At 33.3% G+C, this 12,341-nt stretch overlaps 1 protein-coding gene across 2 annotated transcripts in view; it reads left to right on the top strand.

Annotated features, from left to right (window-relative positions):
• The window catches only part of UBE3C (ubiquitin protein ligase E3C), an 83,625-nt gene that overhangs the window by 23,897 nt on the left and 47,387 nt on the right, over positions 1-12,341 (top strand). For both annotated transcript variants that reach the window (XM_085317712.1, XM_085317711.1), the window contains exons 11-13: positions 5,432-5,518; positions 6,254-6,411; positions 7,190-7,422. In XM_085317712.1, the coding sequence (XP_085173838.1) occupies positions 5,432-5,518; positions 6,254-6,411; positions 7,190-7,422 (478 nt within the window). The remainder of the gene's footprint in view (positions 1-5,431; positions 5,519-6,253; positions 6,412-7,189; positions 7,423-12,341) is intronic.

Below are 12,341 nucleotides of genomic sequence, written 5' to 3'. Positions count from 1 at the left end.
TCGTCTTTCTGAGAAACAGTATTAAGTGTAATTAAATCATTCTTGCAGAAGTTTGTCCAGCTTCTTTTTAAAATTTTTGGTGATACGGATTTCATAGTCTGTCCAGCTGGCTGAGCATTGAATCCGGTTACTCCGGATAAAATTGTTTTTTGAGCCTTTTAGTATATAACAAGAATATCTCTTGCTTTGAACTAAAATAGTTCCTAACTGTTGGAAATTGTTGTTGTTTGGGGAAAGGTTCGGAATCACAAATAGAGGTAAAAGTTTGGACTTGTTCATTACCAGTTTTCTTTTACAAAGTCTACGAAACAAAATGTCAGTAACAGTGGAAGAAGGTTTTTGGTTATCTTATAATCAAACCAAGACCTATAGCTGTTAACTTGTGTGGTTCAAGTCGTTTAGAGTCAGTATATGGTTACTGGTAGTAAACTAAGTATTTAGGGAATGTTGTAAACATAATCAATTCAAACTGCATTGTAAACAGTGATACAGAAAACTAATTAGGTGCTATCTTAGCCCAGTGGTGTTTATGGCTTTTCCAGGAAGTAAGATGTCAGTGAAACTGTGATTGCTCGATTAGGGTAATTAGTTCTTTGTAGACTAATTGCATGAGAGCAGGATGTGAGACCTGAAGATCATAGCAGCAGTTGAATTAGGACGCCTGTTTTATTGTTGCCAGTAGTGCATTGCCTTCGATAGTAATTACTGAATTTAAATGCGTCACTGCTTTGACTTGAGGTTTACTGGTGAACTGTGTGGAAAGGGTGCTTAATGAATAAAGAAGTTGCATAGAACCTTAATTGTATGAGTATAGCATCTATTTCCTCTGAGAAGCCGTATTAGGTCTTCCTAATCGTTTGTGATAACAAGCTAGTTACATGTTATAATTACCTAATATGTGTTATCTAACATTTTAAGTTGGTTTGTATCAGGAAAGATAGGTTATTATAAAAGTATACTGCTTTGAATGAGTCCTCCTGACCAATAGCTACTTCTGGTGTAGGACTAGTCCTTCTTAATAAATTCTGTTGAAATTTGGAAAAGATGCAAGCAAACCCAGATTAAAAAAAACAAACAAACAAACAAAAAAAAAAACAGCCACAAAAGTAGAAAGACCATGCTGTAGATAGTGTTCAGTAAGTCAGGAGAGAGGTGTATGTTTAAATTCTCATGATGATGAGGTTGCTGAGAATCTTACATTGTCTTCACAGGGCAGGGCTTTCATTTCTTCACTATAAAGTTGATATATGTTATATAGTATTTGACTGAAGTGTTACTTAAAAAGAAAGAAAAAAAGAAAAACTGAATCTTAGTGTAGCTATCATTACCATTACAGAGAGATTTGCAAGACTGGATCAACAAAAATGTATTTTAAATAACTAAAAAATTCTCATTCCGCAAAATACTTTGGGCAGATAATTTAGTATCAGAGATTTCAAGTCTTCAGTAGGGCTTTAGAATTCAACAGCTGTATGAACTGTGCATGTCCTGGGACTTTGGTTATTTTAGGTGTCTGCTTGGTGTCTCAGTGTAATTGTTAATCTTAGTTTAACAGTTTGAGTGATGATACGTTACTGATATTCTGGTGTAACGTGAGAAGCCTGTCTTTGTATGTGAGGTGAAGGTACTCAGGCTTTACGTAAGGCTGTCTTAGCGAATGTGTGTTTTTCTCAAAGCCTTAATAGTTGAAGCTTTTACAACACTTTTTTAAAGCTTTGTTGTGCGTTCTTCGTCCCATGCAAGTTCTAAAGAGACAGAAGCATGAAACAGCCTGAGGAGTGGTATAGTTCATTTAATGCGTCTTGCGTGCTATCTCTTACCTGTGACACCTTGCAGTTCTCAGGAAGTGTCAGGATACACTGCCCCTGCACCAGCGACCTTTATTAGGCTGCATGAGCTTGTCTCATTCTATTGTATTCTCTTCATTAACTTAAATGGTCTCAGTGGGAAACTGGGCCCAATTTATGACCTAGACTGAAAATCTTGCCTCTAACTAATTGACTTGTAGCGGTGCCTCAGCTAAATTAAGCTTAATGGGTCATTTAATCTGTTCTATTGCACAGGAGGAATTTGACACTTTTTTTTTTTTTTTTTTTTTAACCAGAGGTGCCCAAAAATACCTTTCTGGCAAATACACATAAATCATGTGGCTTTTGTGAACATTTAGATAACTACAGAGAGAAACTGGCCAATAATAAATAGCCAATGTATGCTTGATTTTGAGAGCAGATAATTTAATTTAGTAATAATTTAAATTAGTATGATTAAAATAGCTAACAACTTACTGCAGTGAATTTAATTCTAGCATAGGTTTTGACTGCTTTATTTTTGTGATTGAAATAGGAGCTTATACTTTTCATTACTTGAAGAATATTAAAATTCCCCAAATTAAAGTGCTAAATCTGAATATTAAAATTCACCAGCAAATCCATTAATGAATCTATCATGTAAACCCATGCATAATGATCTCATAGTAATGAAACTGGTAATATGCAGTGAGATTTTCAAGAAAATGCAGAAGAACCAGAGGGGAGTGGAAAAAACTCAGGATATAAAATTTAGCTTCTAATCTGTTTTTAGAATAGTACAAATAATTGGAAATGAACCACTGAGATATAAATATTAAAAGAAAAAGGAAAATGTCTAAGACTTCTTTAGTGATTTTGGGTGTACATATGCGGATTTTTTTTCTTTAAAAGAAAAAGTGGTCCAGGTTGTATGGACACTCAAGCTGTACATTAACTGATTTCTAAACTTTGTGAATTAATAATGCTTTGCCTTTGGCATGTATGAACCATATCTGTGAACCATATCTGCAGTTTACATTAAATTATTGCTATGTGCTGTGCCATTTTAATGTAGTTTTATCTGGAAATGCTCATTTTTAGCAGACGTATGTTTTCCTTTACCTGGCTGAAGATGACCAAAAAAGATTTTTGTCCTATTTTAATTCTCAGAATTTTCCTTTTTTACTTTTTAGGATTTTTAGATTTATTTTTTTTCTTTTAATTTGAAGCTGAAAATGTTGAAATTGTTTTCCAACACAGCCAATTTTAAAGGTGATTTCTCAAAATCATCCTTGCATAGTTTGTTTGTGTTAAAATTTTTTATCTTTTACTTTGAAAGCTAATTTCAGTGCTTGGGCTGCAGTTTTCTTTCCACTTTCACTCTTCTGCCGATGATAATATTTCAGGTGAATCTGGTGATGTAAAATTTTTCTTGGTTTATTAGGCCTTGTGTGTTTAATTTGCAGTTCCACTTTTATTCTCTGGTAACAATACGGAATTTTCAGAACTTCAGAATCGTCTGTTTCGTGCTTTATGTGTATTTCATAATGACAAAACAAGTTGTATGGTAACTTCTTCTACCATATATATGTTGTGTATGTAACCTGATTTTCAGGGCAGTGCAGCCGTCTCAACAAGAAAGTTGAATGTATTCAAAATTTCTGGAATCAAGCCATGAAATGTAGCAGTTGCTACAGTTGGCTGCCTGAATCACTGTTATGGAATGAAAATGGATAAAACTCAGGCAAGGGCTATTATTCTAAATTCTTAAGGCTTGTCCTTTTTTTCTTTTCTTCATTATTACTGAATATTACTAGAATGAAAAAATGAATTACACTATGATAGATTCCGTGTCCATAATGTTTATTCATTTCTGCTAAAACTATTACATAATTTCCAGGGGTGATTGTAAAATTAACAAGTTTTTACTTGGAAGCCCTATGAGACCAAAGGCACTGTGCCAAATTGCTTTTCATTTCAAATATGAGGTTGAGAACTGAAGGTCACTGAAGAAATTTTTCATCTTAGACATCTAAACTATCATTTGGATATTTAAACATTAAAATAGAAATCCTTGTTCTAGATTAGCTTAATCTAATAAGCCCTTCCTTAAATGATAATGCATAATTTCCGCCTAATTGTCAAAATAATGTGAATGTAGAAAAGTAAAACTACAAAGGAAAAAAATTCAGGTTGAATATTTTTTCAAGTTTTAAGATTAAAATTCCACATACTTAAAATATAGCTTAATTTTAAAATATATTTTAAAAGCTTCTGTAAGGCTTGAACAGCCAATAAGCTAGGACCCAGAAGTGCATACTGCTTTCTTTATGTATAGGTATATAAATTTATCTTTTTTTTAATTAAAATATTCAAATGATTTGCTGCTTAAAACTTTTCTAAGTGTTTTTGAGTATTTGTTGCGTATTTTACCTTTTTTCTTAGTGAAATGTATGCTTCCTTTCCTTTTGCCATTTGGCAAACTTTACTTTGTCTGCGTGGTCCTTAATAAGTACTGTTTTCTCAGGCAGACCTTCCAGTCTCCCTTCTGCTTTCGTTTCTCAGCCTCCTGCCTCTTGTGTACATGAGCATGAGAAATTCTGGTATTACGAGGCTGTTGACTTCTGAGAGGAGATGTAGACTTGAGTGTTTATTTTACCATTATTATTGTAATAGTAATTAGGAGACCTTGGAAAGTAGTATTTAGGATTACCAGCTGAATATAGTATTTTAATAACAGAAAAATAAGGACTTTATTTTTCTAGAAGACATCGTGTTTTAAGTGACGTTTGTTGCGTATCTTGTGTTCTGCTGGGGAGAAAAGGTTGGAGGAGATCTTTTAATTTCAGGAAACTTTTTATTTTTCACTTCCATAAAAAGATACTTTAATCATGTCTGAAATAATATGATTAAAGCTGGCTTTGTTTATAAGTGGTTTTTGAAGCTAAATGTTTATTTTCACTTATGTTGTATAAACCTTTTTTGGTTAACAGGTGGATTAATATGTATGAGTATAGGCAGTGATCATGAGATCAAGGAGATAACTGTAATTATCGGGACAGATGTTATCCTGCTGAATTGTTGTGTTAATATCTGATGCTTGGAGGAAAAGAGAGAGAGAGAGAATGTGTGTGTGTGTGTATTTATATGCATATAAACACACACACACACACACACACACACACACACACATATATGTAAAATTGCTACATAAAACAATAATTGCATCTTGAATAAATTAATTTTAAGGTAGTTACTACTTTTAGCTAAGATTGTGTTTATTAATGTCAGATGAATCACAGAAGAAGCCTATTAACTGATTAGAGTGGTTTACTGTGTCAGAATTAAAAACATTCTCAGAAAAATAACTCAGTTCAAGGTATGTTACGTTTATTTAATGTGTGTTTAGCTTTGTGATATAGTGTAGGTTTAGGTCTGTGTCATGAAGTTTGTTGAAGAGTTAGTGAAATGGTGTATTTATTTATTTATTTATTTATTTATTTTCATCACAATTGCTTACATAAAGACTCCCATCTTGAAAAAAATAAATCATTCATGTAACTTGACATAAAAGTTGTTACAGAAATACTGTTTTGTGGATTCACTGTTTAACAGATGCAATGTATTTGATATTTCTCTTTCAGACTTCTTTATAGTTTAGCCTTTAATGCTAGATTTCTGAGGCATCTTTGGTATTTGATATCTTCAATGACTACGCGAATGATAACAGGGTATGTATTATACCATTTCTGAAGCTGAGCTTGCATTAAAATAGCACATCTAGTGAAAAGGGAATGAGATAATTGGTGGTATGGTGATGATAGTGGAAGATAATTGAAAACAAAACTAATATTTTATTTGGTTCCTTTTTCACTGAGAGTTTTTCATAAAATCTAGCAAGATTTCAGGGACTGGTCTATTGTAAATAATTACAGGTTTTTAAGTAAAACTTTTGTTTAAAATAATACAGATGTCTTGTAGTTTTTGGATTGCTTGCTAGAATCAGTAATAAACACAAAATCCCAAGTGCTTTAATTTTATTTCTTGTTGAACACTTTGATTAGTCCAGAAATTAGTGGGAGCAGATGCATGCTCTTAGGAATTGAGACATTAAATCTACAGAGTTGTTCTGTGCTAACATGCAGATTATTTAATTTGTCTTTATGCCAGATGTCTGCTCTAAGCCAGAAAAAAATGTGCAGTCTGTAATGGAGTTGACACTGAAGTTATATATAAGCTGATGCATTTCAAGACACTGAAATACTATAGTGACAAGAACCTATAAAGAATAATTTATTTTGTGGGAATGGGACATAATGGTTATTAAACTGAGAGAGTAGTCCTTATTTTGTTTTATAACTACTACTAAATATTTTTACTAAATATTTCTACTAGAATGCTGAATTAAAACTTTAAAAAAGGAATATTTAATTATTGACCTCTTATTTTGTATTTTATATTTGAAGGTCTATGGTGCCACTGCTTCAAGTGATTTCAAGAGGCTCTCCAATGTCTTTAGAAGACTCTAGTCGAATTATCCCTCTCTTTTACCTTTTTAGTTCTTTGTTTAGTCATTCACTTATTTCTATTCATGATAATGAATTCTTTGGTGATCCTATAGAAGGTGAGAATTTCAAGCTTACTAAATGGCAGAATTTTGCGAAATGTTTTTGTGTAAGGGTACTTACATGATGAACCCTCAGGTTTTAAGGACCACCTAACAAAGTTAATGCTGTTCCGTTGCTTCTGGGTGATTCTCTGTCAATAAGCAAGATTGTTGTCCACCTCATGCTTTCCTTAAAAGATGGAGATTCACCATGTGATGGCGACATGGTAGCTTTAGACAAACATGCTGCTGTCATATCAGTTTGCCAGAAACTGCTCAGCAGCTGGAATTTACAGCTTTAGGGCTCCCTGAGCAATGATTTGCTGACATCTGTGGGGAAGGCTCTTCTGGACTGATGTACTGACAGTCCCCTGAGTGCTCAGCTGTCAACTAGTTCCTTCGTGATGATTGCATTTAGAAAAAAATGGTCTGCACTTTAATAACCCCCCGGCTTTACAGGGTGTGATGTGGGAGATCTTATTCATGATGATTTTTAATGAGTTAGTGAAGTGAGAAGCCCTTCTGAATTAGATCTGTAGACTAACTTGAATGTTAACATAGCAGGAGATGATTAAAAAAAAAAAGTTAGGACAGTATTGTAGCTAAAATCACTACAGCTGCTGACAATTAAAATAAATGATGGCAATTATAAATGTATACTCATTATCTTTTTTATGATGTCTCTCTTCTCTGCCTTTACTTTGTGTGTATATTAGCGTTTCTGTGAAATAAGTGTTTTTAATAGCAAAATGATTAGGAGTGATAGTTCAAAGAAACAAACTTGTGCTTTATGTAGTTGTAGGTCAAAGACAATCATCAATGATGCCTTTTACACTAGAAGAGCTAGTAATATTATCACGCTGCCTTCGAGATGCGTGTTTAGGAATCATAAAGTTGGCTTACCCAGAAACAAAACCAGAAGTTCGTGAGGAGTATATTGCAGCATTTAGAAGTGTTGGAGTAACAAAAAATACGGAAATGCAGCAATGTATACAGACAGAACAAAAAAGATGGATTCAACTATTCAAGGTATGTTGTATAAATTTTTGGAACAGATTAAAATAACATTTTCAGACTTCTCTTTGCTGACAATGAGAGATCAGGTACGGTGGAGTTTTTTGACGATTAGGGTTTTATCACAGATGTTATCAGGGCATTTGGATTTTAGAAGGTTGATTTTGGCAAATATGCCAATATTTAGAGTAATTTAGTTCTGATAAATATAACAAATTATTTTACGTTTTTGCTTTTGACAAATCTTAATTTCATTTTCCGGCTTATCATCTTTATAAAGAGGTTGTTACATAGATTTTAACTTGGCCTTCAGCTCACCAAAGTACTTAAACATGATTAACTGTATGAACATGTAAAATTCTTCTCGGATCAAAAGATTAATCAAGTACTTCAGTGTTAGGGGCTTTACTAGACTGATACTGTGCTGCACTGGTTTTGTTGTTGTCTTACTAGAATATGCTGGTCCATCTCTTTTTTGGGCTTGATGGAATACCAGTGGGGTGATGAATGAAGCTTAGCGTATGTAAACTTGCTGTATGATATTTCTAGGTATCTTGCAATGTATTTCTAAGTAGTTTTATCTGCAGCAGCCTATGGCATGAGTTCAGGGAAGCTGAAAATATTGGCAGGAAAAACCTAAGAATATAACTATTGCTGGAAAAAAAGGGGAGTGCTTGACTTGTCATGAAAATTCTGCAGCAAACACATCTAGTCAGCTAAAATTGCTCATTAAAGAAGTGGGAGCAGAAGAAATGCATTTTCCAAATTGAATGCTAGATTTACAGTCTGTTTAATACTGGCGACCTCTCGCACACTAATGTTCAGTTCGAGTCATCAGCTGTCCCTTCAGGTCTTTTATCACTGCTTTTGTCAAGCTATCTATTTAATTGAAAGAAGTTAATTGAATGAAAATGATCAACTAAGCTTGTATTAATATTGCTAATGGAACTTTCTTCTTGGCCATGTTTGGAGAAAGATGTCATGCTAGACTTTAGGAAAGGACCATTAAGGCTTGCACTTAACCTGATGGGCTAATTAAGGAATGCTTATTCATTCTACAAGTCTAAGATAGCCTCTATCCAGCCTATTCTGCCTGATTTTACAACACATTTCACTTATGAGCATAAGCATTAATAGCGGTGAGAGTAACTGATAATGTTTTGATTGCATTGAATATAGTCCTAAGGCACCACTGAATTTGTAATTTGCAAAGATTGATCTAATATATGTTTGCACAATTTAATTTAATTACTTGTCTTTAAGTTGCCAAATAAACTCTCGATTTAAAGGTCACAAGTGAAAAGACCCAGTATGTCTATTTTTATAAGCAAGACAGCTTGTTAGGGGAATTTTTATGTATAGAATTTATAATATAACCATCCTCCAATTATTTTCTTTAATTTATCATGTTTAATCAATCTTTTTACTAGCCTTTTGCATTTTAGATGAGCTTGATTGTATTTTGCTTTTATTCAGACAGGTGTTAAATCTCAAGTTATTCTGTCTCACTTAGGCTTCCACTAAACTCTTAGTGGAATTGTCTAAACTTGATGTACTCTGACAGTTTTATTTCTTTAGCTGAATTACAAATGTAAATCTTTAAGATATCTTAAAGGCTCTGGTTCTACTCAGGAATGTAACTAATAACAAAGCTTTGCTTGTTAAAAATTCAGCACTGAAAAATTCATCTTCTTTTATTGAGAAGAAGACTACTGCATTGAGTCTTTCTGATCACACCTTCAGGGTTGCTTTTTGCCAATGAATCGGCAGCAATGTCTTCCAACAAAAAATAGAAACAAAGTTGAAGTAATTTATCATAAGTCTAAGGTGTCAAAGGAAACGAAACATTTCTTTCTTACACTACGCCGAAGATGTGAGAGATTTGTCTCTTCTAAAGCTGTTTTACACTGTCCGCTGAGAAAAAGGCACAGTTCTTTACTATAATCTTTACTTTTAATTTCTCATGCTTGTTTTACTTATCTTTTGTACCACTAGAGTCTAAGAAAATGTGTTCCCACATATAGAAATCACTGAAATTGGTGAGATTGCTGACAGTAAGGTGTGCTTATTTGCATGTGAAAATGTCTTTATTCAGCAGAATACCCTTTTTTTGCTTATGATATAATGAAATAGTGTAGTTGCTGTTACGGATTACATAGAAGGACTTAAGGTATGAGTGCATGAAACAGACTTTTTCAAATAAAATAATTATTTCATTATCTTGAATTAATCCTGTAAAATATTATAATATGATGCTGTTTTTCCTGAACTTTGTAGATTGTATGCACTTACGATATTTTTGGAAGAAAATCTCTATTTAAAAATTATTTATTAAAATGAGACTTTCCTTTCAATAAAATACATAATTATGACAAATTTTACAAAGAAATCCTGAGTTTTGCTTACTAGTGTTCTCCATACCATTAATTATGTAGAAGGAACTCCAACCTCACCTAATTTCATGCAGCTTTCTTAAAGCATCCTTACCTCTTTTAAAACATTTTACTAGAATGCTCTTCATGCTCTTCTTCTGTGTTTTCAGAGCTTTAGTGACTAATCTAAGCGGTACTGAATTCTGTAAGGGCAAGATGATGAAAATTCCTGTATAGTCAAACGGTTCCCTTAATAGCATTCTTTTTGTTTCTGTCTTTATTCAGGATCTTACTTTACAAACTGGATCTTAAAAGGTCTTTTGTTTAGTATTTAGACACAGAATCCTGTAGAAGGCCTATGAAAATCTTTGTTACTCTTGACACTTATCCATTAAGACTGTCTTTCAGCAAGATTACTTTGGAAAAACTGTGTGTGTTTTCTTTTCCATTAATTTTTCAAATGCTCTAGTTCTAAGTTGCAAAACAGATGTCTGTTCATAGCAGTGGTAATTTCCTTTAGGCTTGTTATTTAAACTTACACCGATTCCACTTAATTAAGTTTTATATAGTGTTGGGCTAAGTTAGTTCTCTCTTGCACACATATTTAACCTTCTCTGAGAAGAATGCATGGAACCAGGCATGACAGTTGTGGTTGTGATGAAGTAGATATTAATTTACTTAGTTTGTTTTTTCCTTGAACTGGAAGAAACTGTCAAGGAATATATTAAAACTGCAAAGGCAACTAGCAATTATGATAAGCACATTTCCCTGCCTCCCAGTCTTGTTCTGCAGATATGTGTGAACTAATTTTCTGTTTGTCTATTTTCTCATTTTCTGACTGTGTGGTTATAATTTGAGCTCCTTGTGAAGTAAAATATATTAAGCTTTCATAGTATTTAAGCTGGCGTGCTCTGCTTTGTTGCTTGTGGGGGAGTAATGGTGTACATATCATCATCATCTGTGGTTTGGCTGATAAGGAAAAATTTGTTAAACCACTTATCTAGATGGCTTTAAATGCTTATACTCCATGTTGAAAAGGGCTTACTACTTTTGTTTAACATATTTTCATTTGTAAATAATACTATGATAATACAATATGTAAGACAATTGAAAAGGTGTACCTTCAGAGGAGTAGTAACTAATCTTTATTTTTTTTGTGTGTTGGCCAATATCTGGTATTAATTAAAAATACATGTTTTCTAATGGATATAGTTGAAAAACAAATACTAATCTGATTTAGAATTGGAGCCAATAACCTGATCTATATACATGTTTTCTTTTTTTTTTTTTGAATATGGCCAGAGGCAGTATGATATTAAAAGCATCTGTTCTGATATCTTACACTTAATCATAAATATGGAAGTTAATCATAAAAATATGGAAGTTGTCTGTTACTGATGATTGCTTACAGTTTGTTCTCCACATGAATTTTGGTTTTGAGTTCTCATAGATTAATATGAATTCCAGCTTTCATTAAAAAATATAGATGTGTGTGTGTATATATAAAATATGTAAAAATATATGCAGTGACAGATGTCAGATTGAGGTAGGGTGGCATTTTTCTAAGTTTCCTTTGGATTATCTTTTCCTAAGTTGATCAGGTTCAAGGTGTACCAGATCTAACTGGAACATTGTCCTAAGCAATCTCTCTTGCTCTGTGTGTTGTAAACATCTTGTTCCCCATATGTCAAATGAAAGTTACAACCAGCTACCCCTGTGCATATATTTTCAGGGCTGTAAGAACCCCTTATGCTTCTTGTGCTGACTACCACAAGGTATTTACTAAGCATTCTTTTTCTGGAAATGATGTTTCTGTAATCTACTATCAGACATTTGGATTAGGCTTTCTCAGGAGACTCTTTTCTTTCTGTATTTGGTACATAGGATCCTTTAAGAATTTAAGGTGGAGTTTACTGAAGTTCAAGTGTATAAACAACTGAAGTTGCCACATTAGGATCTGTTTAGAAACAAGAATTGTGAGGGTACAGTACCTTTGATCATATTGATCATATTGGTAGCTACTTTTGGATGATTTTTGGTTTTGGTTAGCTTTGAAAAAACTGTCAAGATATTCATTGACAATAACAGGAGCCTGTGATGTCTTTCGCAAATGTAAAGCTATATCCATAAAAATAGCTACATTTGTTTTCCAATTGGCTAATTCCCACAGTGTGTGGTGTCATATATTGTAAGCAGATGCTTATGATTTTTCTGAAGCAATTTTAGCTGGAAATGCTTTAGGTTGTCAATGCAGCAACCAGAAGCTGCAGCTGCACTCTTACAGGTACGATAGAGATGAAACACTTGCTGTCAAGTTCTGTTGCCAATTGAATGCTTATTCTTCCTGCTCCTGTACTTTCCAAAGTTGATGTTGGCTTTAGGCAATTTCTGGTGCCTTTTTCATTAAGGAATGTATTAAATGATCTTATGCTAGCTAGCTAATTGGGAGCATTGACTACAGGCAGAAATACCCACTGTTTATTAGTTGACCTGTTAGGTTTACTTAATGTGGAATGGGAGTTGACCTTTGTCTTGAAATTGAAAGCAAAACTTCCATTCTTA

This window comes from Rhea americana, unplaced genomic scaffold, assembly GCF_003343005.1.
Source record: "Rhea americana isolate MKP2758 unplaced genomic scaffold, rheAme1 scaffold_50, whole genome shotgun sequence".
Lineage (NCBI taxonomy): Eukaryota > Metazoa > Chordata > Aves > Rheiformes > Rheidae > Rhea > Rhea americana.
The sequence above is the reverse complement of the archived record's forward strand: the minus strand, read 5'-3'. Positions and strand labels throughout refer to the sequence as shown.